This window comes from Cervus elaphus, chromosome 1, assembly GCF_910594005.1.
Source record: "Cervus elaphus chromosome 1, mCerEla1.1, whole genome shotgun sequence".
NCBI classification, from domain to species: domain Eukaryota; kingdom Metazoa; phylum Chordata; class Mammalia; order Artiodactyla; family Cervidae; genus Cervus; species Cervus elaphus.
Genome location: NC_057815.1, coordinates 79,142,975 through 79,169,412, shown reverse-complemented (window position 1 = coordinate 79,169,412; position 26,438 = coordinate 79,142,975). Strand labels below are relative to the sequence as shown.

Here is a 26,438-nt window from a genome sequence, read left to right as displayed (position 1 = left end):
CTCCTGGCGCGCACACAAACACCGCACACGCGCGCACGCACGCACCCACTCCCTTGCACACCCACGGCACACACTCGCCGCCCTCCCCCCTGCCACCTTCCTCCGAGCCCGCGCTCCGCCACGCGACGAGCCCCGCAGCAAGCACAGGTGGCCGCGGCTGCGCGCCGTCCAGCGCCCCCTCCTGCAGCCCGGGGGTGGCGCTCTCCCGGGGAAGCCACCCTCCAAGCACCCCCACTCCCCCGCCCTCCATCCAGAGCATCCAGCCGAGCGACACCGAGGCCGGCGGAGGGAGCGCGGGACGCGCGCGGTGGAGAGCGAGGACGCGGCTTAGCGCCGGCTGGAGCCTCCTGCGCCCGTTGAGGCGCTAAAGGGCTTACCCAGGAGGGGGGTGGAAGGGCGGGGAGAGGCTCCCCCCTTAAATACCGCGTGCTGCTGCACTCGTGCGCTCAACCCGGCACCCGCTCACTCCTCGCCCGCCGCTGCCGGATTGTGCCGAAGAGGAGGGGGTGTTACCCCAGGCCATGGCATCCACCGAAGGGTGAGGGGGGCTTTGCTCGCTACCAGCCGGCAAGGGGAAGGGGGGGGGCGCGCGCGGAGTGGTGGTTCCCTATCCCGGATGAGAACAGAGAGACGCCGGCGCCGGGCCTCGGAGACCGTGACGGAGCGATGGCTGGGCTGGGGGTGGGATGGTGGAGAGGATATTGATTTTCTTTCCCGAAGCTTGCTGCTTAACCCTTTGAAGATGCGAGAGACAGAGGATTGTTTCATTTTAATTAAAAAAGGTTTCGGTGGAGGCGTGCAAAAGAGTGACGAAGAATCCTCTTGAGGTTACTTTTGAGATTTGCAAACAATAAGGGATTGGGCACAGTAAGAGCGGCAGATGTTGCCGAGGGAAGCAGCGCCTAGAGCCCGGCACCGGCTGGAAGGTGGGGACCGGCCGGGAATGAATGAACTGGGACCCGGGCCGGGGCGGGGCGAAGCCCAGCGCGCGCAGCCTTGAATGTCAGATTTGCAGAGTCGCAGAGCAGATACCCGGCCTGCTCTGAGCTCTCGTTGTCCCTGGATGGCGGAATCTCCCTAGCCAGTTTGAAGGAAGCGTGGAAAAGATTTGGGTGCTTCCCGAGAAGAGGCGGGAAAATAAGTGGCTTCGGGCAAGGACAGTAGGGACAGGAGACCCCAAATTCCAGCGGGCGGAGCGTTGACTTCCCCTGAATCTGCCCTCTGTCTTGGAGTTGTCTCCTACCTCCTGAGGCAGCAGTTGGATGGAGAATGGTCCCGGTGATAATAAGGGCAGGGTCTTTAGCAGGAAGGAGATTTAGCTGCAAGAAACCCTTGAGTACTCCTATGTCAAAGAAAGTGAAAGTTGCCCAGCCGTTTCTGACTCTTTGTGACCCCATGGACTATAAAGTCCATGGAATTATCCAGGCCAGAATACTGGAGTGGGTAGCCTTTCCCTTCTCCAGGGGATCTTCCCAACCCAGGGATCGAATCCAGGTCTCCCAAATTGCAGGCGGATTCTTTATCAGCTGAGCCACAAGAGAAGCCCAAGGAAGGATCCAAAACTAGGTCCCTGGATCAGTATTTCCCAGGGAAGTCTCTTGGCTCAGTAGAGTCTGAGTAGGAATGATAGGACTGGTTGGGGAGCTCGGCCCTTTGATTCATTCACAAAAGTGCACTAGCCTCTTGCAAGGCATCCCTGGATCCTTATTAAGTGGCAAGCAAGTACCAGGGGCTCCTCTGAGCACAGGTGAAGCATCCCTGGTGCTGGAGCTTTCCAGGGCTTCTAACAATTTTTACCAACTCTGCAGGCTTGTTTTGGGAAATGGATCTCTAAGTAGGCATATAGAGCAGCCCCAAAGTTTGATCTCTAAACTTCAATCTCCAAGGAAGGAAAGATATTTCTTAAACTGTCTGCTGTGTGTTCAGGAGAAGGAACCCATCTTTTTTCTGCCCGGGAGTCCTTCTGGCCCCTGGAGTCCTTCCAAAGTGGGTGGGTGGGGGCAGCTGGTATCTTGTGGTAGCATGAGATTTCTCCTCTCTTTTTGTCCTAACAGTTCAGCTGTGTGGACCTTTTTGACTGTTTCTTCTCCAAACCGATGCTCCGGAAAGAGGTTTGTGTACAAGGAGGGCAGTACATTGTTCTAACACAGATCTCCAGAATTCAATATTAATATGCCTCATCCTCAGTGTCTTTTTGCCTGTTTAATTAATCATTCATATCAGAAAAGATACAAAGGCACTATTGACTGCTTTCAGGTCCCTTCTAGATTTGCCCCTGTTTGTAAGGGCTAGGTTGGACAACATCTGTGAAAGAGATTGATGATGGCAGTGTTTCAAGTCCTGCATCCTTATTTCGATGGCCAGATAGCAAAGGGAGAGGTTAAGACAACAAGAATCCCCCAATTAAGTGGTGTCTATCTCACCTTTGTCCTAAATGAGAGCTGCCAAATGATTTGACTCTATATGTGATTTAAGTATAGAGCAGAAGGGATTCACATTCTGTTAGTAAGGTATTATGCACCATGCCATTATTAAGAAAAGATTGGTCAAAGGCATTTGTATTTAGGGAGGAACTGAGAAAATTTGAAACACTGGGAAACGAATAGAGAAAGAACTCTGACTCATTGTCATTTCAGAGCGGTACTGATGAGCAGGTGACACTCTCAGAAGCCCTGGTCTTTCCTTTTTTCTTCTCTTCCGTTCTTCCGTCTTTTCACCAGGTGCATTGATTCAGCACTTGTAGGGTAGACCTCACGTGGTGGGCACTCTGGGTGTGTGGGGGCTCCAAAGGCATAAGACTTTGATTAGTAGGTTGTTCATATGGTTTAGTGAGATTCTCTTGCCTCTTCTGATACCTTTAGTCAATGTACCTTGTAAAGGGAAGTTCATGGAGAACCCTCAGACTGGTTGTCTTTGTTAGCCCGTGTCAAGCTGTTTCCTTGAAGCATACATTGCTGAGAAGGAAACAAAAAATAGCAACAGTCTTATGCTTTCAATATATGTATTTTCAGTTCGATTGATCCCGAATGTTTGGGGAATGGAACTGTATGGCAAACTGACCATTCTGGTCACCATTTACTTGGTGATGTAGTTACAGTCAACAACATAGGCAGATTACCAGTTTTGAAAGAATTATTAGAAGCCATAGTGACATCTTATGTTTGTTTAGCACTTCACTTTCAAAGCTCATTTGTGTCATCATCACATTTGATTCTTCCAGTAACTGTGAAGTAGGCGGTCCAATGAGGATGAACTTTAAGGATAAAATGATATAGAATGTATCGTCATCTTTCCCGGAAGATTCCAGGACTTGACCCAACTTTGGAGTTACCATCTGGAAATATCAGTTATCATGGAAGAGTGTGCTAGGCATGTCTGGCACAGGATATTACCAGCTTTCTTTTGAAACTTTGGCATACACTGTGCAAATTGCCTTTTGGAATATTCTTATTATCAGCCTGTGCACTTGATCATTGCCTTTGCAAAGCATATTCAAATGCGATCTGGTTATGTGAGGTTTCTGATTGTTTGGAATTGGGATTATTAGCATCCAGCTTCTAGAAGACTCTATGTGGACTCTTTGGTAGTTCCTAGACCCTGAGGGGCATTTTCCTGCAAGGCAGCGTCTAATTTGATAGTTGAGGATTCTGTCTTTCTGAGTCCTCAGACATGGCTAAGAATTATGGTTTTGGTCCCTGATCCAAATTAGAAAGAGATTATTAGTATTAGACTAGCTAGTGTCCAATATAGACTGAATTATGTTGGAGGACTCAGATGCATCGTGGCAGGCATTTCAGAAATATGTTCTAGGGGTGGGAGACGGCTAGGTCACCAAGAATGTCAGGGACCCAAGGCGATCTGTCTTCTGATCAGCTCCCAGGAGCCAAGGGGTCAGGGCAAAAGCCAAGTGCAAGGGCTTGGGTTTCAATTTGACTTTGAAAGCCAGCAAAACAGAAAGCTGCTGACAGCAGAAAAACCCGGCTAGAGGGACCACTGGATTTATTATTTCAAGCAAACAAAAGCAAAAGGTAACAATTGCCTCCTCCTGCCTCCCCTTGGGAGTGAAGTTGAGGTCAGCGGGAGGAAGAGCCCACAGAATAGACTTATTGAAAAGGGAACGGAAGGCTTGGGTTTAGGGTCCAGAGGGGGTTGCATGTTGCCTGCCTCATGCAGTTTTAATTTCTCATTTCAAGAATATAAAAATCAGCCTCCCTGGGTAAAATAAAGATGCGTGAAACTCAAATGAGAAAGCCATTTCACGTTTACTAAGATCGCCTCTTGTGAGTGATTGAAAGCTTAATTCTCATGAAACCATTTCTAAGACCAAATAAAGCCTGTGACATGGAAAAAGCCAAGATGTTAAAAACCAGAAACAATTCTGCCCGTCAGTATCGATGGCCACTTTTCTTCTCTAATGCAACATAATTAGGGGCTGTCTCCCCTGGCTTTGGATTTAAGGGAATTGTCAGATAAGGAAAAGTCTTTAAGAGATGGCAGTGCTTTGCTGCAGAAACAGGCAATATTTAACAGCAAGGTGTGAGATTTCTGGGTCAGTGTGCCATAAATCATACAGATCCAGGATTGCAAAACTAACAGTTTGAAGCTCAACAAAGGTTGATTTCAGTGAAAATCTTTCCTCCCTACCCTCCTCCACCACTGTATCACACAATGCCCAGATATCTGGTTTTTCCCTCTTTTAAAGGCAAACTAAATTGTTTTTCATGCTGATTTTTACCCCCTTGGGACTTGTTTCCTCTTGGAACCAACTGCATCTCCTCATTTCAATCACTTACTATGCTTATTTTAATCAAACCAGACACTGGTCATTTCAAATCTAGTAATAGTAGGCAAAAGAGTCATTCTCAAGATGAAATTTTAGTTTTGTTTGCATTTTCAGAACTTGTCCTGGAAGTTTGAAAAAGCAAACAAATGCCACGCACCGCCTTGCCTGCTCTCTTCTCTCCCATACCCTTAACAGCTTGTTGGGGGCCAGCAGAATGTTTCATAGCAAGGGTTTTAGGATCCAGATTACGGCAAATCTCTTTATTTACCAGATCGTGAGTTTGCTCTCTCTTCCCTCTGTCTGCCCCTCACCCCTCACCGCACCAAGCGGCCAAGTCCTTGGAGTGAATTAATTAAAGGAGTGTTTAAAAATATCTCATTGCTCCATCTCCACGTGCTCCATCATTGATTGGAGGCAGATGGGTTGCAAATTTGTCAGTAGAATAGAAAAGGACCAGTATCTCGTTATAAATCTGTCTGGTTGGCATCAGATGATGGCAGAAAAGACAATAGGCCAGCAATATGAAAGGGGAATAAAGGCAGGGGTAGATCCTTAAACTTTGAAAAAGGATACCTCATTTTCTTAGTGCGTGTTTTTTTTATTTAAATGGCTGTTTTCCAATGATATTGATATTTATTTACTTATCTTTCATTTGTGGATCTATTTGATTTCTCACGGCTGTCTGCTGAAGGGCCGTCTGGTGTTCTTGGCAGTCTCAGCAGCTGCCTCGGATTATGGACTCATTGAGCAAGGACTGTCCTTTAAAAATGGAGTGAACTGTATTTGGGCAGCTGGATTTGTCCATCTGGGTCCCAGTAGAATAGGTGGTGGTCTGTGTTAAAGACCTTGGATGAAGTCTCTGGGGGCAAGGAGAGGGACAACCCCCGCCCCCCCACTTATACACCCTGTATATTAGAGGCTTCCTTTCCTCTGTTACATTTCGTCAGGAGTGCCATCTGTCACTCCGTCTTTGTAATCTGGCATGGAACTTCCCATCACGTGCCCCTGCCACCCGGCATCCCAGCCCCTGTGCTTGAAGGATCCTGGAGATGGTGGTCAAGGTGGAAGTGGGGTGGAGGCCTGTCTGCTCCCAAGCTCCGCTCTTCCACAGCAGCAGATTTGGGGTATCGGATGCCTATGGACCGTAGGTGGCCCACAGACATCTATGTTTTGGGTCACACAGGATTCTGAAAACCTTTGAATAGTTTGCTTAGACTTAACAATGTTTCACCTAAAAAAAAAAAGATGTTGATTCCGGTTTTTCCCAAATGTTGGGAAATCTGATCATAAAGGACCAGCCCTTTTGTCTTGGTATCATTTATTGAAATGCTTAATAGCCCTACAATTGTTTAAGCACTTTGCATGTATTAATTGCTTTAATCCCCACAACAATGTGATTCAAAAGGACTATTCTTATCCCCATTTTACAGGTGTGAAAACTGAGGCATAGAGAGATTAAGCAACTTGCTGTTGGTTTTACAGCTAGTGAGTGGCCAAAGCCAGGTTTTAAACCCCGACAGCCTGGCTCTGGAACCCACGACTCTAACCACTAGGATACACTGCTTGGTCCCACAGGGGTGGAGGGTGGGAAGAGTCAGCTGGGGATGAAGAGTGGCTGTCCCCTGAGACAGGGCATGTGCTCTCCAGGTTGGACACAGTCTTTTCTGAGATCCCTTGCTTGTGTTACTTGCTTGACCCCTTATCTCTCTCGCTTTTTTCCCCCCCATTTATTTTTATTAGTTGAAGGCTAATTACTTTACAATATTGTAGTGGTTTTTGCCATACATTGACATGAATCAGCCATGGCTTTACATGTGTTCCCCATCCTGAACCCCCCTCCCTTGACCCCTTATCTCTCTAAGGCAGCCACTGATAGAACGAGAGCTTGGATTCCGTCTTCTCAGGGTATGACGCTGTCTAGCAGTTGTGGCTACTTTTTCTTGTTAACCCCTCAAAACACTCTCTTCTTCTTATTTCCTTTAACTTTGTTCTTAATGAAGAGTTCCTTTGTCGTTATTGGTTGTCCGGACACCAATAGCATGGTCTTATCAGATGCAGCGCTTTGAGACAACCCCATGCACGGCCACATGGGTTCAATCCTTTGGAATATCGAGTCTTGAGAATACACTTCTTAGTGGCAAATGTAATGGAGCATTTAGCAGGCCCTGGAATTTATTCTTTCTTATGTGATTTTCAAGAGTGGCTGGTTAGGGCTGTGACTTCACTTACCCATTTCCTAAAACAGCTACTTTTCTTATCTCTTTAGGAGTGTGGCTGATGTCCTCGGTTTGTTGGTTTCTTTCTTTCTTTTTTTTTCTTTTTGCAACATATGCAGACAGTGATGACTGGGGATGCCTTTTAAATTGAGAAAGAATCATCCAGAGAGTGTGTGTGTTCAGTCAATAGGTCGCGTCCCACTCTTTGCGGCCCTATGGGGTGTAGCCTGCCGCGCTCTCTGGCCATGGCATTCTCCAGGCAAAAATACTAGAGTGGGTTGCCATGCCCTCCTCCAGGGGATCTTCCCGATCCAGGGATTGAACCCTTGTCTCGCTGCATTGGCAGGAGGATTCTTTTACCACCGCTGAGCCACCTGGGGAGACCCTCAGAGAAAGTATTTCTGTGCATTTTTAAGAGTGGCACAGTTTGCTGACTGTCCAGTAGGTGGCAGTAAATGTCAGTACTTGGTCCAGACTGACTGACTGACTCCCTTTGGACCTTAGGGAATCTCAATTCCCACTGTATCCCATTCTCTTTTGATCAAAAAATGTCTCCACCAAATATATATTTTGGTATTTGTGAGATGATTCTCACATGTGTGTATGTGCTCAGTCGTGTCCAACTGTTTTGCGACCCCTTGGAATGTAGCCCACCAGGCTTTTCTGCCCATGGAATTTTCCAGGCAAGAGTACCGGAGTAGGTTGCCATTTCCTCCTCCAAGGGATATTCCCAACACAGGAATCGAACCCTTGTCTCTTGTGTCTTCTGCACTGGCTTACCACTAGCACCACTTGGGAAGCCCTGTTTACAGATATCACCATGAACAAATACAAATAGAACCATTCGTTTGAACTTGGAATTCCAGGTCTATGTGACTATACATATATGATTTCATTAAGTCCTTGAAAAACTTTTATGCGATATTATGCTCATTTTACAGATGGGGAAACAGAGATATTTTGCTTTTACTCTGTAATTGGGTACCTATTTTTTTGTCATCTACTTCTACTGTGTTCCATAGTATCCACATTTTCCAGTTAATTCACATTTCTTTAAAATTTCACAAGCTTTGAAACCGTACAGGGCACAACCACATGGCTATGATCCTTTTTTCGTTTGTTTGGATTTGCTCCAATCATTTTGACCAAAGGAAGCAAGATAGCCAAGTGTCCTTGCAAGAAGAGAGAATCAAGAATTTAAGAGGCAGTGCACAAGAAGGACAGCAATGGTGACAAAGAGAAATGAACTTATCTTTGAATGGAAGTGTGACATTCAAAAGAAAATATTGCCATTGAAACAAAGTGGGAATAAGGTGAGGCAACTGAGAATGATCGTTAGACCTGAGCTTGTAGACGCTAATCTAGAGATTTCCAAATAGCAGACGTGGTTGCAGTGCACGAAGGGAAATAAGGTAAAAGAAAACAGATAAAAGAAGGAAAGCATTCTTCTCAATTAGGCATCAGGCAAAATTGTATTTTTGTTTGTAGACAAATTGTAGTTTTGTTTTTACCTCTAGTGCTTAGTCGCTAGGTCATGTTTGACTGTTTGCGACCCCATGGATTGTAGCCCGCTCGGTTCCTCTGCCCCTGGAATTTTCCAGGCAAGAATACTGGAATGGATTGCCATTTCTTCTGCCAGGGGATCTTCCTGACCCAGGGATCAAACCCTTGCTTCCCACATCTCCTGCACTGTCAGGCGAATTCTTTATCACCGAGTCATCTGGGAAGCTCTTGTTTTTAATCTCAGTCTTCATGTAAAAAGACGGTCATGATCTGATAACCAGCTTTGTTAGAGAAGTGGACCAAAGGCCATGTGAACAAAGCAAAATTGGGTTAATATGTCTAGAAGTGAAATGGATGAATATCAACTTAGACATGCTAAAGGAACTGATGATTTCTGGGTGATGGTTCAGCTGTTACTTTTTATACTAAAATGCAACATAGGGTCTAGAAAGTGTCAGAAGTAAATATCAGACTAATTTCTAAGAAGAGAATAGAGTGTAATGGAATTACAGACTGAATCTGTTCCCCTAGTGTTTTCCTGGGATTCAAAGTCATCCATCAGCAGACAGTAAAACCATCATAGCATAGAAGCACTGAAGGGACCATTGGTTTTTCCATCATGATTAATTGCTAACATTTTAATGAAGAGCTAATCATTTGTAGGCATTTCTGTCTTAGTCTGAGAAGATTCAAATTTGGAGTCTTTTCAAGACATTAATACATTGGGGTTGAGGACCTATTGTGGTTCTCTCCTGGGAAATATTTGGGATGGAGACTTGTGTGCAGGAAATTTATTGAGGGAACCTCTCAGAATAAATCCTTGTGGAGGAGAGAAGGGAGCAAGGATGAGCAGAGGGAGAAATGGAAACAGTCCAACAAAGTGCCTGTCCCATTCTTCAGGAAGTTCTGGTGCAGAGAGGCCCCAAATGGAGAGAAAAGAGACCTCTACCACTATATCAACCCGGCCCCTGGACTGGGTTGTGCTCGGGCAGTGGGCCTGGCCCTGGGTGAAGACACGGCAAGGCCTTAGACAGAGATAGAGTTGGTAAGCATTGTCACTTATCAACACTGCTGGCAGCTGGGGGGACAAACGCCTCAGTCCTAAACGTGGGGGCATTCAGGGGAACTCACCACAGCATCCACTGTTAGCTCCAAATTCAAATGTTTGAGAGAGGTTCCGTTGCTTTCCATCTGAATATCCAGGCTCCACAAAACTGTCATCTGTAATAAAATACTGTCCCTTAAAAGGAAGGTGCCGTTGGGCAACAGGGAGGCAGGTGGATTCTGGTGGGCAAGGCTGGGGAGAATTAGCAGGCGTCACTGCCTCGGTTCTAGCTGTGACCCACACAGCCCCCAAAGACAGATGACCTAACCCTTCTCATCACTCAGACCTTCCAAAGGTATCTGGTCCAACAGCAGGCTGGGTATCTCAAATGGATGCCCAGGAAATGGAAACCAGCTTTAGTGCATGGAAGGGGCCAGAGAGATCAACAGATAAATATCCCAGGAACCAGGGTCTAGCTGTTACTGATATTTCCAGCACTCACAGCAGCTGGTTCTAGACTCCTGCTAGTATTGTTTCTCATGGAGTCCTTGCCTTGGGAAAGGGGAGGCAGTGAACTGGGTCATCCCTTTCTGGAATATCCACTGCCTTGTTCTGTTGATTCAAGAAGTCATGCATTCTGTCAACCTCCGGCCCAAAGTGCTTGTATGTTGACTTTTCTCTGCTCTATTCCCTTGGTAAATATTCAGATGTGTTCAGAGACGAAAGAGCACTTTTGTATGTAATCCAAGGCTTTGCAAATTATACCTCTGTGGGTATTTCCACTTGTTTTCTCACAGCAGGTGAGACCTGGTCTGCTTTGAGACCAGGACATTGGTTATCAATGTGTTTGTGTTTTTATTAGCATGACAACTCAGTTCAAATGGCTCAATTATAGAGTAACAGAAGGTAAAGCAACCAACATTGAAGCCTTCCTTTCCTTATCTGTTTTTAAGAGGTACACATCTCTTATTTACAATGGCAGATAGATATTGTGTATGTTTCCAGCAAATGGGTAAGGCAACACTGATTGTTTTCAATCTACATTTAGAAACTACATTTGGCAGATGGAATATATCAGCTGAATAAAGGGGTATGAAGAATTTACTATCCACTGTCAAATAGATTATCTTAAACAATTAAAAGAAAAACTTTTTGTCCTCTGGGTCAGTGGCTCTTTTCCCATAATGAAAAATGTGGCCTTATTAAAAAACAAACCAAAAAACCCCCAAACTCTAATATTACAGAGTAGCATAAAGAAATAAAAGATTGTCTCTCAGCTCAATCCTGTTCTCTAAAAATACTCACTTTTTGGGTCTTTTGAGACAGACATGTAACATGAGACAATTCTTAATATGCAAATTGCATTATCCTATCCAGCTTACTTCAACTTGCTTTTCACTTCATACCTCTAAGTATATATGCATGTGATATATATATATATATATATATATATATATATCTTCTATATATAATCTATACATCTGGTAATAGCTTGCTGTCCACTGTATGGTTTTATAATAATTGATTTAAGCAGTCCTTGATTGATAGATATTTAGGTCATCTCCAAGTCTTTATTATTATAATTATAAGAATTTTCAGTGAAATATGAGTTGGAAGAAGAGAATGAGGCAGGACCATTGAGATTGGTTAGAAGATGACATCTGGGTGGAAAATACTGACCTATGTTAGGTTATAGAGACGCATATGCATTACCAGATCCCAGGGATATTTAGCAGGACTCAGTGACCAAGCACATGTAGTCGTCTGAGGGAAGAATCCCAGGGAGCTCTCCTGTGTCTCGGGGGACAGAAGTGCTTTAGGGTACTTAGGATGTTGAGAAATAAGGAGGGGAATCAGGAGAGAATTAAGGGTCTTGGAGTGGCTGACACTGCTTCATGCTACAGTGACATCAAATACTGTAAGTCCTGAAAAGGGATAATTTTCAAGGCTGTTGCTGAGCAGAGCTAGAGTCAGCAAAATAATGGCTACTGTTGCCATGTTGGTGTGAGTTGGGAATGGCTGGAGAGAAAACAAAATGTGATTTTTTTTCAAGAGTGGTCATCAAGGGGAGGATGCCAGAGCAGGGTTACATTTTGGTTTACTTGCTTTAGTTTCAGTATAGGTGTGAGGTAAGCATGCTCAAAAGGTTGTCTAAGTGATGCTGAGATCTTGAGTACCCTTTGTGGAAGAAGCTGATGAAAGAAAGGAGTAGAACCAGAGGGTAATTCATCACTTGCTCTGGAGGTTCCTGCAGGAGAGGACAAGCTCTGAGTACTTGGTCAGAGCTTCCTGCAGTCTTCCTGCTGCATCCCACGATGCAGGCAGGGAGAGCTCAGTGCAGAGGGTGAGGAAAAGCTCACATGCCTAGACTGCTAGACCCATGCAGTCAACCCTGGTGACCCTTTGAGTGACAGAGGGGGCAGCTGGCTGGAGTTGGATATATTTTAGTCGTGGTTGTTATTTACATTTTTGTTTCACTGTCCGTAGCCTTTCTAAGTCTCCCTAGCTGGATCTCTTCTATTTTGCTTCATAATCCTTCATTTGTGCTCTTGTGTAGCTCCTAAAACTTCCTCGGACTCCTTCTCCATCCCCATTCTCTTGGCTCTGCATTCTCTTTGGAGCCCTTCTTGGGCACTTGCATACCACATGTATACTGATAACTCCCAAGTGTGTGTTTCTATCTCAGACCTTTCCTCCAAGCTCCAGTTTTCTATATCCTTCACCCTAATGGACATCTCCATTTGGGCAATGCAATCTCAAAATGACCACGGTACAGTGGAACTGTTGGTTATTTTCCCTGCAGACTCACCCCCTACTCCTTCCCAAGTTTCTCTAGAGAGTCAAAGCTAGAAGGTGAGCATTGGCCCTGTTTTTTCCTCTTCCATCAGTCCCCACCTACAAGCTTTCTCAGTTCTATCTCCAAAACATACCTAAGTCTGGCCTTTTCTCTCTGTGGACATGCTTCATGCTAGCCCAGGCAAGTCATCTCTCCAGTGGAAGCTTCCCAACCTCCTAACTTTCATTTCCTCAAACACCCTCCAGTCTTGCCCACCTTAGGGCCCGTTCCCTTTGTCTGGACCACTTCCTACCCTCCACCTACCACTATTCTCCAGTTGGCCGTCACCCTCTTATGCAGAAACATCCTTTAGTTCTTAGCTGGAGCAGTGTTTCCCAGAGAGCTCTTCTCTCATCCCGCCACTGAAAACAGGTCTCCCTCTCTTAGTCCTACATCATTCCTCCTTTTCTTTCTTCCTCGGGGCATCAGTGACAATTTTATTTATCTTCTTATGTCTGTCTGCCTCCGTCACCAGAATGTAAGCACTCTGATGGCTGGTTCGTCATGGCATCTCTCAGGATCCTAACGCTGTGCACTCTATACACGTTTATTAATTGAATACTCACCCACCTCAGCCTGGGGATGTAGGGAAGCCTTCTCTAGAGAGATGATGTTTGGGCTGGGCCTTTTCCAGGAACTTTGTCCCCAACACATTTACTACAGTGCTTCGTTATCACAGGAGTGTGCTAACTGTTTTCTTGTCTGTCTGAGCCATCACAATCCTGAGATCTCTCTGAGGATGAGGACTACATTCATTTCTTTGTGCCCCAACTTATCATTATCACAGTGCATGTTGGTGTAATTGAATTGTCTGATTTGGGAAGGAGACATGCAAGGGCATAGAGAGGAAGGTTTTAAGGGAGGAACAGCACCAAAGTTGGAAAAAAAAACCAAAAACCCTGCTGTTTTGCTTGTTAGGACAAGTCCTCCTTTTTAGGTCCTGGCGATCAGTTGAACTTCTCTGCCTAGCAGTCAGTAACCAACCTTTTCACTGCAAAAGTTGACAAGGTTCAAGTAGGTTACAAGAATAACTGGGCAGCAGCTCATCTTGTGAAGCCAGAAATGTATTTGTCATAGTCAGTTATGTTCCCATGCTGTTGTCTGGGAAAGATTGCAAACTCCTGTAGCTGCTGTTATTTTAAAATGGAATAAAATGGAATCAGATAAGAGTTTTTGAGTCCATTCCCCCACTCTTCCCCCTGTCTTTCCCAAGACTTCTGGCTGTCTCTGAGTGATGTCTTTCTATTCCTTTTCTTCTTTCTTTCTGAAGGAAAACAAGGAGAAGTTAGCATTCATTTAATATTCAAAGAAGGATTTAAGTAAAAAATGATGTGTAAATTACATCAGTCAATAAATCAAGGGCTCAACAGTACAATTGCTTGTGAAACTGGTCTAGAAAAAGGTCCCAGTAGTTGACAGTTTCATTGTTAATATTGATGCTTTTAAAGAGATTCTGAATGTATTTAATCATTCCCAGTAGAGTTCTCTTCTTTGACTTCATATTGTGGTTGGAAAAGAAAAAGCCCTGGGTCTAAAAATAAATACATCTTGTGTTGGTATATGTTTTCTGGTAATGTTGCAGGAAGGGGGACCCCTTCCAGGGCCCGACACTGGGCTCTTGTCTAACACTTGGAAATGAATAATCCGGGGAGACACATGTGCTGATAAAACAAGAGACTTTATTGGGAAAGGGCACCCGGGTGGAGAGCAGGAGGGTAAGGGAACCCAGGAGAGCAGCTCTGTCAGTGGCTGGCGGTCTGGGTTTTATGGTGATGGGATTAGTTTCCGGGTTGTCTTTAGCCAATCATTCTGACTCAGAGTCCTTCCTGGTGGTGCACCCTAGTTCAGCCAAGATGGATGTCAGAGAGGAGGATTCTGGGAGGTGGTCAGACATGTGGTGTCTCCTTTTGACCTTTCCCGAACTACTCTTCTGGTTGGTGGAGGCTTATTAGTTCCGTGTTCCTTACCAGGACCTCCTGTCATAAAACAACTCATGCAAATGGTTACTATGGTGCCTGGCCAGGGTGGGTGGTTTCAATCAGCATGCTTCCCCTAACACTAATGTAAATGTATAATGTAAAGAAAAAATGCGCGATATTCCTATATTTCTTTCTTTTTTTTTTTTTTTTTAATTAGTTGGAGGCCAATCACTTTACAATATTGCAGTGGGTTTTGTCATACACTGACATGAATCAGCCATGGATCTCCTATATTTCTTGAAGTGAAGTTCTTTGCTGGAGTTTTCTAGGGCCGGGACAGACATGTTGAGGACCGTTTTTTGTGTCCTGGTAGGATAAGAAAGTAAAAACTCTGCTCGCTCGGCATGCTGTTTTCTCCATCCTCAGGGAGAATTCTGTGATGGGAGGAAGGGCCCATTTATGGAACCCCTTCCTGAGCCTTATGAGAAAGTCTTCAGCTGGAACCGCCCTCATCATCCTTAATGGCGAATGCTAGATTCTTCCTAGATTCAGAGCCGGGGCAGTCAGACTGCTGTTTTGGAGTTGAAAGTAGAATCAAAGTAGAGACGCTGTGTTTTCTAGTCTCCTCTGACATACAAGTCATTGTTAGCCGGAGCACCCAGGGATCATGTTTTTACTTTCTTTGCTTTCGCTGTCCGTCTTTAGACTCTCCGTGGGTTTCCAGGAGAGTAAGCTGCAGATCTCCATACACAATCCCTACGTGTAAGCAATGGTTCAGCAAGCAAAAAAATCTACCCGGTTTTCCCAGAAGGGGGCGCTGTGGGGCCTCCTGCCGGCCAGCTGCAGGGCAAGCAGGGGTGGTTCTCCTGCTGCCCTGAATCAAGAGCCAGAAGGCACTTCTTCCCTTCCCAGGCCAGCACCAGCTGTTGCCACGCTTTTTGAGAAGGGAAGCCCTACCGCTTTGACTGTTTATATTCCAAGTGACCTGGAGTTGTTAAAATACCTGGGGACCAGAGCTCTGGAGCACAAGGCTATACCTGGGACAACAGGACTGAGGTTGAGAACAAGTGGACCGCAGTCACCATTGACAGCCTGGTCCTGGGTCGTCGTCGTGGTCCGCCTGGCTTCTCCCTGAGACTTGAGCAAGATTCGCTGGCTCCAGAGCCTGGGTAGGTCCAATCTGGTTTGGTCTGGGTTCTTGGCAGACTTTTTAAAAGTGAAGGGGCAATCATGGGGAGGAAGAGAAGGTTTTTAATGAGAGAGGGAAAAGACAAGGGATTGAGAAGTACATTTCGAAAGAACTGGAAAGGCCCCAGAATAAACATGGCGAGAGAGGAAGCGTGAAAGCAGATATTCCTCTCTTCCAAATGACTAACCAGCCATCCCAGAAGTCCAGCTCGTGTTCCAACCCAATTGGAAGCAGGAAATCGAATTCAACCCGGTGTGAAAGTGCTGTGTTTTGGGTGCTGGGCTCACTCCCTTAGGAGGAGACCATAGAGGAAGGAGGAGGGCCTTAGCCACGTGTCCATATGCTGGTCAAAAGAGGATGTTGCTCTCCACCTTTGAGCTAAGCTGCCCAGGCCAGTCAGCAAGATGGAGGTCTTCCCAAGTTTTCAAGCAGCAGGAAAATCAGGCTTCTATGCAGCTGTGAGTTTAGCATCTGGTCAAGGAGGCATTTAAAATTAACTTTTGAGTTTCTCATGTCATAGAGTCATAGGGTATTTACAGAATATAAACAGGAATACAGTCAAAAAGATCACTGGGGGGTGAGCTTTACTGCAAAAATTTCTGAGTCCTCCTTCAAGAGGATCTTAGATTATGAGTTTATTGGTTATACACATAAAAAACATAGGGAAGCAGAGCTGACTTCCTGGGCGTGGGATGGGCAGTTACACGGAGCTCAGAAGGGACCTGTCCTTGGTTTAATGCTCTGTAGTCACGTTCTTGAAATTCTTAATAACAGAGTCCTGGGGTTTTAATTTTTGCACTAAGCCCCGCAAATCACATGGCCAGTCCCACAGGGAAGCCAGCAGAAACAGGCCTGTATGGAATACTGCGGTTCATGGTGACAGTGACCATGAAGAGGATGATAACCTTAAGAATATCTGATCTCTTGCAGTGCCCTAGACTGTATCATAATGAGATACTTGGCATAAAACAGCTTCTGGGACCCGTGTTGTAGTGGTTGGAAGGATTTTCTGTTGCACGGCTTCCTAACAGTAAAACTCCAGGGAAGTTAACTAGCCTCTCTGAGACTCAGTTTATTTGTCTGTTAACTAGGGACAATATCACCCTCCTGATAGGGTTTGGAAAGGATTAAGGCAGAATGTGAGCCTGGGACACGGAGACCACCCCTGTAATGATGACTGTTTTTCTATCTCTTGGAATAGCCTTTACTGCGCTGCTCTAAGCCTGCTGAACCTAGGTGGGGTTAACTGTCAATCTACCTACTTTGCAAGTTAGGTTGCCAATACTCATACGCAGGGTGTGTGTTTGCTAATTCTTTCTTGAGGACCATAGGTGATAAGATTAGAAAGTTGGTCCTAGACTTCTTTGATCTTGTGGTATTTGCACTAGTGATGGTTTGTTTGAAGGTTTTTCTCTTTTTGTGCTTTTAACTCTTGAACTATTTTTACTCATAACACACCTGACTCAAAATGTATGGTGCCTTTTCCACCACACTCTCTGATCCCAGCTGGGTGACCTACCATTCAATTCAGTTCTCACACCATCTTCCTGGGAGTTAGCATCCGATTCCATAAGTTAAGAGCTCAGTCCCACGAGGCTGCCCCACTGCAGATGCCAGTCGAAAGCCCAGATTGTATTTTGATTGACAGGCTGGACATTCAGGGGGTTCCCATAAGCCCCTCCTCGGGTTTGCTAATGTGCTAGAATGACCCACAGAACTCAGGGAAACACTTTACTTGTGTTTCCAGAAAGTGAAAGTGAAAGTCAGTTGTGTCCAGCTCTTTGCGACCCCGTGGACTATACAGTCCGTGGAATTCTCCAGGTCAGAATACTGGAGTATTTCCCTTCTCCAGGGGATCTTCCCGACCCAGGACTTGAACTGAGGTCTCCTGCGTTGCAGGCAGATTTTTTTACCAGCTGTGCTACCAGGGAAGCCCCCTGTGTTTCCAAGTTTATTATAAAGGATACAACTTAAGAACAGCCAATGGAAGAGATGATAGGCAAGGTATGGAAAAGAGGGTCTGGTCCCCTCTCTAGGCACACGTTGATGTGTTTACAACCTGGTAGCTCTAGAAGCTTCCATTAGAGACTTCTATGGGAGTTTCATGGTGTTGGCATGATTGATGACATCACCGGCCATTGGTTATTAACTCAATCTCCAGCTCCTGTCTCCTCCCCCAGGGTCCTGGTGGGAGGAGGGGCTGAAGTTTCCAACCATCTAATGCTTTGGTCTGGTGACAGCCGCCAGTCTGAAGCTGTCTTTTTGCTGCAGATGGAAAGAACTAAGCATCCTTTCCTTGCTGCCTAGGAATCGATGATCGAACAAGCTGCTTCCAACTGCAGGGCATCATCTACATGCAGGCGTTGAGGGCCAGCTCTGCTTCTCCCGTTCTTAACCTTCTTGTCTCGAGACCCAACCCTGTCCCCAACCCGGGCCACCTCCCTGCCTCCAGCTGTGGTCACCTGGATTTTGTGCCCCAAGTCTAAGAAGGTGACATCTACCTAACCGCCAAACAGGGAGAATCATCCCATTTGTCTTTATTATCCGCGCAGGTCAAAGTTAAGGTGTGGGGACCAAGTCATTCAGAGTTCTTGCTTTCCTTTCTTATGTGACCCAGGAGATGTCTGTGGGGAGCTGAGTCTGTTGGACAGCTCTCGACTTCCTTAAGGATGAAGGGGCTCCACGTGGGGAGGACGGCAGGTCAGGGAGCAGGTGGAGTAGAATGGCCATGCTCAAGGTCTGCGTGGATGGGATGGCTCTTTCCAGACTGGTAAGAAGAGATGAGCTGAAAATTTCTATTTTGCAAGTAACTTGCAGGCTGATCGCCCAATAAACTCACAAGTGGAGTCTCTCAGCTGGTGGCCCAGCCACGGGCAGGCTCCGCAGGGCCAGTGTCCTTCCTTCCTATCCAGGAGGCTCTGAATGGCCTTTCTTCTCATCTCACGTGTTTCACAGCCCCATGGAGCTGAGTAGGAGGCTAAGCTGCTGCTGCTTAGGGTAAGACTCTGACTTTATTTAGATCTCTTAAGATTAGGTACTCACATCATCTTCCTGAGGGAGAGGAAGGGGCATCGCATTTTATTACCCTACAAACAGTGGACCCCAAATATCTATTTTAGCAGGCTTTACTTAACTCAGTGCAGAGTTGCTGGAACTTAATATCCTCTGGCCGACTCACCCAGGGTAGCTTCAAGTTTGGGCTGTGTTTTCTTAGCCAAACTCGGATCTTATTTTTGTTCCACCCTCTTCAAAAGAGAGAACAGTCAGGGCATGTGAAATTGCCTTGGCAAGGAATGCTGAAGCGGCTTCTATGTCACGATAAGGATAATAAGGTGTTTCTTGTTGTTGTCACCATGGACTCAGAATGTTCCAGAACATTTGGCTCAGCCCCCTCATTAGCCAGAGGTCCACAGTCCAACTGAGCAGAGAGACCTGGGTTTTAGTCCTTGCTGTGCTACTGGCTTCTGGACCAGAAATCGGTCCATTAAATCTCACAATACCCTGAGTACTGTGAGTTTGAAAGAGTGGGGGGAGGAAGAAGGAAATGAAAGTTGCAGACTGTCCCAGGCATATTCTAAGCTTTTCTTCTTTCCTGCTAGCGTGTGAGCTTTAGGAAGGCGTGTTGCTCACGTCACCTCTGTTTTTCCCTCCCCCTTGGGCCTCTGCTGGCTATTCTGGGGACATTACTGTCACTCTGGGGCCATTACTGTCCCTTGGATGGTGCTGCTCTGTCTGCAGTCTTGGGGGAAGGTGAGGTGGCAAAGCCGAACTTCCCTCAGCTCCCCCATCCTTTAATTCCCCCAGAGCCTCTCACATACGAGGGGGTTGTGGATGTGTAGACTTTATTGAAGATATGAGACTATCCAGAAGGGATAATGATTTTTAAAAAAAGATAACCTTTTAATGATTTTAAAAAACATAACATTTTAAAAAAACTTTAAAAGATTTTTAAAAAGATATTAAAAATGTTTTAATATTATTTTTAAAATATATCTTAAAATGTTATTTAAAATTTAAATTTCTTTAAATATTTAAAAAATATTATTTTTTAAAAATACTATTTTTAAAAATTGTTATTCTCCAGCTGCCACATCATGACCAGCAATTTAACTGCAGCAGAAATGGGACCCAGAGCTGTATCTCTCCAACCCCCGGGGCCATTTGGCTCTGATCATTTCCACTAACTAGATCAGAATCTACAGGTTCGAATTTTCCTGGAATTCCATCCTGTTCTTGTCCGGTGGGATGGTGGCCCTCCAGCCGGTGAGCAGTGATTGAGGATGTGGCCATGGGGTGAGCTCTCCAGGGTAGAAAGGAAGGGATCCGCCCGTCTGGCCTGTCCTGCCTTTTTCTGCTGAGTCACTCGGTCATTTTCTAGGCCAGAAAGTTCATGCTGCTTTGACTAATGTTAAGCGAGTTTTTATATTTAATCAGGAGAATTAAATGAGCTATTTGCACTTTTATGTAGTTGAAAAGCATTCTTTCGCTCCAGCAGGTACAGATGGCCAGATTTGCACATCCAATGTACGAGGGACAGTCAGGCAGGTATCTGGTGCCCGAGCAGTGAGCTGAGGCCTTGGAGACCCAGGAGCTGTGTCTCTGACCCCTCCACACCTGGCTGAGGGCACGTTTGGGCACAGAGTGTGGATCTCAGCCTTCGCTGTGACATCATGAGCAAAGCAGGATGCCCCCACTGCCTGCAGGAGGGAAGTGGGGGAAAGGATCACAGCTGGGGTCTTGTGCAAGGCAGGGGAGTTTACCTTTCAAGACTCCTGGGGTTAAGGTTGGGATTTGTTCAGGAGCTGGGGCAGGAGTTGGTGACAGAAAGGCAGTAACCTTGCAAATTGCTGAGGATGGAAGGGCTCCATTAAACAAAGGCGTCTTCTTCCTTCACACGTGAACTGGAGGATGCTGGGTCATGGTTATAAAAGGGGCTCAAATGTCTGAAAATTCCTCTAGTCATTCACATGAGATTAAAACCTCGGAGACGGAAGAGGAAAATTGTGAAAGAAATGCACAGGATGATGAAGGGAGTCTGTAGTCTCTCCTTTTTTTAAAAACTTGAACATTTTTAGGCAAAGAATCCTTTAAAATGTCTTTTTAATATCCTCATGCCATTTTAAGATGCATGTTCTATTGACACCTATAATAATTTTCATTTGGTTATATTTCATATATGGAGGAGGCCACAGATTACTAGAAATCAGTCTTGAATATTCATTGGAATGACTGATGCTAAAGCTGAAACTCCAATACTTTGGCCACTTGTTGCGAAGAACAGACTCATTGGAAAAGACCCTGATGCTGGGAAAGATTGAAGACAGGAGGAGAAGGGGACGACAGAGGATGAGATGGTTGGATGGCATCACTGACTCGATGGACATGAGTTTGAGCAAGCTCCGGTAATTGGTGATGGACAGGGAGGCCTGGCATGCTGCAGTCCATGGGGTTGTAAAGTCAGATACGACTGAGTGACTGAACTGAACAGATTACTATAGAGAATGCTCAAAACTTGGAGGAAAAGTGATCGATGACTTTGTTCAAATTCGTGAAACATCCTTTACATCTTGTCTGAATGCCTCTTCCTGATGACCAAATATTAATTTGAGAAAGGCTTAGCAGTGAATACTAGTTTGGGAATTACTTTTGCCATCTCTGCTAAGGACATTAAGATAGCAAAAAGAATTGGAAGAAAGAATGCAGATGCTGTGGGTCACCTGCAGCCATCGGGCTTAAAATTGACCAGGGAAGGGACTCCTGTGTTAACTGCAGGATGGAGGTAATATCAGGGGCTGGGCTGGCCTCTGCCTTCAGCATGGGAGCTTTAGGAGTTAGGGGAGTCTTCTGGAATATCACCTGGACCTCTGACTCAAGCTGCAGTAAAATAGGTGCTGTTCATTGATCTAACAGATGCATGTAGAGTGGCTGACCCTCTGCTTAGGTGTTAAGGATGACCCTCTGTAGGGATTCCCTCGTGGCTCAGATAGTAAAGAGTCTGCCTGCAATGTGGGAGACTTGGGTTCAATCCCTGAATTGGGAAGATCCCCTGGAGAAGGAAATGACAACGCACTTCAGTATCTTGCCTGCAAACTCGCATGGACAGAGGAGCCTGGCAGGCTACAGTCCCTAAGGTTGCAAAGAGTCGGACACAACTGAGCGACTTCACTTTTCTCTGAGTCAGATACCGCCATCTGGTGGGGCCCAGCCCCCTGGTGCCTGGAGAGAATGCGGTTAGGACTCCTGCTACCTGCTGTCCTCACAGTCTGGCCAGAACCTTAATGCAGGACCCCTGGCACCTACAAGGAAAGAGAGGTGCTCCAGTATCATACTGGTTATTTTCCAAAGGAGCAACTTGGCTTCTCAGAGCTTCAGGTTCCTCTTCTGTCCTTACTGTAAAGTAGAGAGAATAGCATCTACCTTGCAGGGCTATAATGAAAGTCATCTGCCATTTGACTGGTCCTGAAACAAGTAGGTGCTTGGAAAAAAAAGTGGCTGTTATGAAACATATTGTCAGGGCTTCCCTTCTGGCTCAGTGGTGACGAATCCGCCAGCCAGCGCAGGAGACATGAGTTTGATCCCTGGGTCGGGAAGTTCCCACATGCCTTGGAGCAACCAAGCCTGTGAGCCACAGCTACTGAGCCTGTGCTCTAGAGCCCAGGAGCCGCAACTACTGAGCCCTTGTGTGGCAGACTACTGAGCCTGCGTGCCCTCGAGCCCATGCCCTGCAACAAGAGAAGCCTCTGCAGTGAGAGGCCTGCACACTGCCACGAAGAGTGGTCCCCGCTCACTGCAGCTAGAGAAAAGGGCGTACAGCGACGAATACCCAGCACAGTGAAAAATACATGATAAATACATAAATGCAAAATAGAAAACATATTCCCAGGTAAGCACGGTAGTGCTTAAATCTCTCTGGAACACCTGAAACAGAGCCCTCAAAATGTATACAACCTTTATTCAGAGTGTACTCATTCTACATTTATGCACATCCGCCCTCCAAGCACACATGTGCACCTCGTCGCTGCCGAAAATCTGCCAGAAAGAGAGATCTGAGGATGCCAGGCCTGGACGGATGCTGTGCTGGACTCAGGGCATCGCTTCCAGGTGGCTTTTCCAAGCCCTTCCGCTGCCACCGAGAAGAGTCTGGAAACCCTGGAAGCCTTTATTTTGACAGGCGAAATCCGGGCCTTGGAGCCCGAGCTCTCTCACTTGTCTTACTCAACAAGCATAAATATTGTTTGACCTGGGCATTTCTATCGCCCGCTATATGCAATAGTCTATATGCAATTGCCCAGCAGGACCCCTGCCCCAGAGCAAGAAGCAGGCTTCCTCTGCCTGCTGCTGGTGACATCCCCCGCCCTGGACACAGGGGGGCGCTGTGGCCCCACATTTTCTCAAAGACAAATGAGGTGCTCCCTGGGTTTCCTGTCTGAGCCCTAAAGATCGCAGTCCTTTGTACGTACATGATTTCATTTTCTCTGTCTTTTCCTATGTGGAAATCAGTGGAAGGATGGCAGCGACCTAAAATCGCACACACAGAAAATGTGTGTAGGTTCTTCAACTAGGAAACGTCAAAAACTTGCCAGCAATTATGTTTTCATTGTAACAGGTATGTATTCCACACAGCTTGTAAGAATAGTCTTCAACACACACACACATACACACACACACACACACACAAACACACACACAAAATAGGACATTTGTAAGTAGTTTTTATATATTCACCAAAATAGGATATCACTCTGCAATCTATTTTTTTTTTCCACTTTATAATAGCCTCAGTGAACTTTTTCAGTCTTTCCCACACTATTTTTTTTCCCCAAAATGACTTTATTTAGCTATCTGGAGCCATCAAATCTGAGGTGCGAAGCCCTGAAGTATTAGGGTTGAAAACGAAAAAAGAGGCACCTTAATGAAAAGCCCTAACTGAAGAAAGACTTAAAATGATGGCATTTTGGTTATTCACAGAGCAGCATCTGAGCATTATTTATTTGCATTGTGGGTCGAAAGCTACTCACTCTCCCTAGAGCTAAAGGAATAGTTAAAATCCTTAAATTCCCTGAGGAGAGGCCTTCTTCCCCAAACCTGTCCCCATTTTCCTCTGGACTGGTTGACAGTCCGATGGGTCTGTTCTCCAGCCACAAATGTGTTTAGTTAGGATTTGTTTGAGGGTTTGTCTGAGTGAGGGGAAAGTGTCTACAAGGTAGAAATGGTAGCCCAGAACTTGTTGTCAGGCTGTTGTTGCCCTGTATTTGCTGAATCGTGTCCGACTCTTTGAGACCCCTTGGATCGCAGCATGCCAGGCTTCCCTGTCCTCCACTATCTCCCAGAGTTTACTCAAACTCATGTCCATTGAGCCGGTGATGCCATCCAACTGTCTCATCCTCTTCCCCCCGCTTCTCCTTTTCCCTTCAATCTTTCCCAGCATCAGGGTCTTTTCCAATGAGTCGGCTCTTTGCATCAGGTGGCCAAAGTATTAGAGCTTCAATATCAGTCCTCCCAATGAATATTCAGAGTTGATTTCCTTTAGAATTAACTGGTTTGATTTCCTTGCAGTCCCAGGGACCCTCAAGAGTCTTCTCCAGCACTCCATTTTGAAAGCATCAATTTTTCAGTGCTCAGCCTTTTTTATGGTCCAGCTCTCACATACACACATGACTACTGGAAAAATCATAGTTTTGACTATACAGACCTTTGGCAGCAAAGTGATGTCTCTGCTTTTTTAATATGCTGTCTAGCTTTGTCATAGCTTTTCTTCCGAGAAACAAATGTCTTCTAATTTCATGGCTGCAGTCATGGCCCATAGTGATCTAGGAGCTGAAGAAAAGAAAATCTGTCACCGCCTCTACTTTTCCTCTTCTATTTGTTATGAAGTGATGGGACCAGATGCCATGATCTTAGTTTTTTGAATGTTGAGTTTTAAGCTGCTTTTTCACTTCTCTTTTACCCTCATCAGACTAGCATGGGTTCAAATCCCAGCGCTGTTTTTTGCTGCCCAGTTGAGTGATCTGGGTCCAGTTACTTAATTGCTTGGAACCTCTTTTGTAAAGTGTGGTAATGAAAGTCTTCTTGCAGGATTGTCATTAATATCAAGTCAAATATATGTGTATATACATACATTGATATATGTATATATATGTATATATATATATGCACCTTGGCTGGCAGATAATAAGCATCTGATGCTCTTTTAGAGGTCAGCAAGCTTTTTCTGCAAAGGATCAGGTGATAAATGTTTTAGACTTGATGGACATGAGTTTGAGCAAGCTCTGAGAGTTGGTGATGGACAGGGAAGCCTGGCGTGCTGCAGTCCATGGGCTTGCAAGGAGCCGGACACGACTGAGCAATTGAACTGAACTGAGGTCATACACAGTCTGTGTGGCAACTCTTTACCAATACAATATGTGAATGAAGCAGAGAGGATGTGTTCCAATAAGGGTTTATCTACAAAAACAGATGGCGGGTGGATTTGACATGGACAGTTGCTGCTGACCCTGCTCTATGTCAGCGCTGCCCGCTAGAACCTTAATATGAGCCTCCTCTGTAATACTAAGTGTTCTCAGAGCCACAGAAAGTAGAGAAACAGGTGACATTCATTTTATTAAAATATTTCATTTGCTTCAAATTATCCAAACTATTCTTGCTTCCACATGCAATCAGTAGGAAAGATCATCAATGAAGTATTTTACTTTAATGTTTGGTAATATTTTTAAGCATCTGCTGTGTATTTTAAACTCGCGGCTCCTCTCATTTCATACTAGTCACGTTTCAAGTGCTCCATCACTACACTGAACAGCGCAGTTATGGACAGTACTTCTCAAACTGCCATCGTAACCATTTAGTGGGTCAAGAAATCCATTTGCTAGAAAAAAGTCAAATTAAGAAAATGAAGTAGAGGAGGATAGAATCCGTCAGAGTACATTCCATGTTGAAAGGATACAGATTATTTCCTGCAGTCTTGTGTGTACTTGCCCATGTGTCTATGTGCATATATATGTGTGTGTGTGTGATACGTGTAAGTGTGTGCTGAGTCATGATGAGAAACATCAGATGTATTTCTTCCTGTGGGCTGTTGTCAAACATGCTTGATGTTCAGTATTTTACACACTGTAGTCAAGCTTTTTTTTAAAAAAAAAAAAACAAACGTAGGCTGAGTTGTTGAGCTTCTTCTTCACTTAGGCCATGCAGGCACTGTGCCGAGAGCGATGTGTTGACCACATGACTGGTGTAGAACCAGTCAAACTAGTTACCAAGTGTCATGCCAACCATTTCAAAAGCACAGATCAAAATTCTCAACTTTAAACTTTACTATCGCTGTCCTGAATTTCAAAGAATCCTCCTTTTACAGATAGTAAACTGAAACCCGGCGTGGTGGAATGCATGATCAAGATCCCAGACGTGAGCCGGGTTTTGGGCCGACAGTGAGACGCGCTGTGTGCCCAGCTTGGGGACGGCTCCTGCGTCACATGTTGGGGCTTCACCTGGGCACGTGGACGGGAGCCTGGGCCGGCTCACCCAGTGGCTTGAGTGTCACGAGGCCCTGGGGCTTCGAGCTTTGGGATTTATGAAACACAAGTTAAAGGGATGTTGCTTAAAAGTGTTTCCTTCTCTTATTGATTCTTTCACTGATTCTTCCACACATTTTTCTGAGCAACCCCCCAAGACCCAAAAGTGAGGTAAGTTCATGCTCTGCCCTCAAACAGCTCAGCTTTTATCTTTCTATAATAATATGTCTAATATTTTTCAGAGGGTTGTGGAGAAGAGCATGTTGTTGTGTCTGGCTCCTAATTCCATAAAAGTTGAAGACAGGAAACTGATAAAACTAGTTTTCCCTTCTTCTCTTTAGCTATGTGATGAAAGATATTTTAAATAATGTGTATAGTAAAAATTATTTAAGGTCCATTTTCCTGAAGTATATTCTGAGTTTATCCCACTCTCAGTTGGGTT

The 26,438-nt window shown here is 45.4% G+C and overlaps 1 protein-coding gene and 1 long non-coding RNA gene across 3 annotated transcripts in view; one reads left to right on the top strand and one right to left on the bottom strand.

Annotated features, from left to right (window-relative positions):
• Window positions 1–274: 274 nt before the first annotated feature.
• The window catches only part of SLC1A2 (solute carrier family 1 member 2), a 160,280-nt gene continuing 134,116 nt past the window's right edge, over window positions 275–26,438 (top strand). Inside the window, exon 1 of one of the 2 annotated variants that reach the window (XM_043909274.1) lies at window positions 275–538. In XM_043909274.1, coding sequence (XP_043765209.1) covers window positions 522–538 — 17 coding nt within the window. In that variant the 5' untranslated portion in view covers window positions 275–521. Of the gene's footprint in view, window positions 539–15,251; window positions 15,472–26,438 lie in introns of those variants that run through there. The other variant, XM_043909282.1, reaches the window with a different exon arrangement.
• LOC122698368 lies at window positions 2,812–10,179 on the bottom strand. The gene is made up of 3 exons (XR_006342320.1): window positions 10,050–10,179; window positions 9,634–9,723; window positions 2,812–2,954 (listed from the first exon to the last, which is right to left on the bottom strand). It is a non-coding gene; the product is annotated as an uncharacterized LOC122698368 (long non-coding RNA).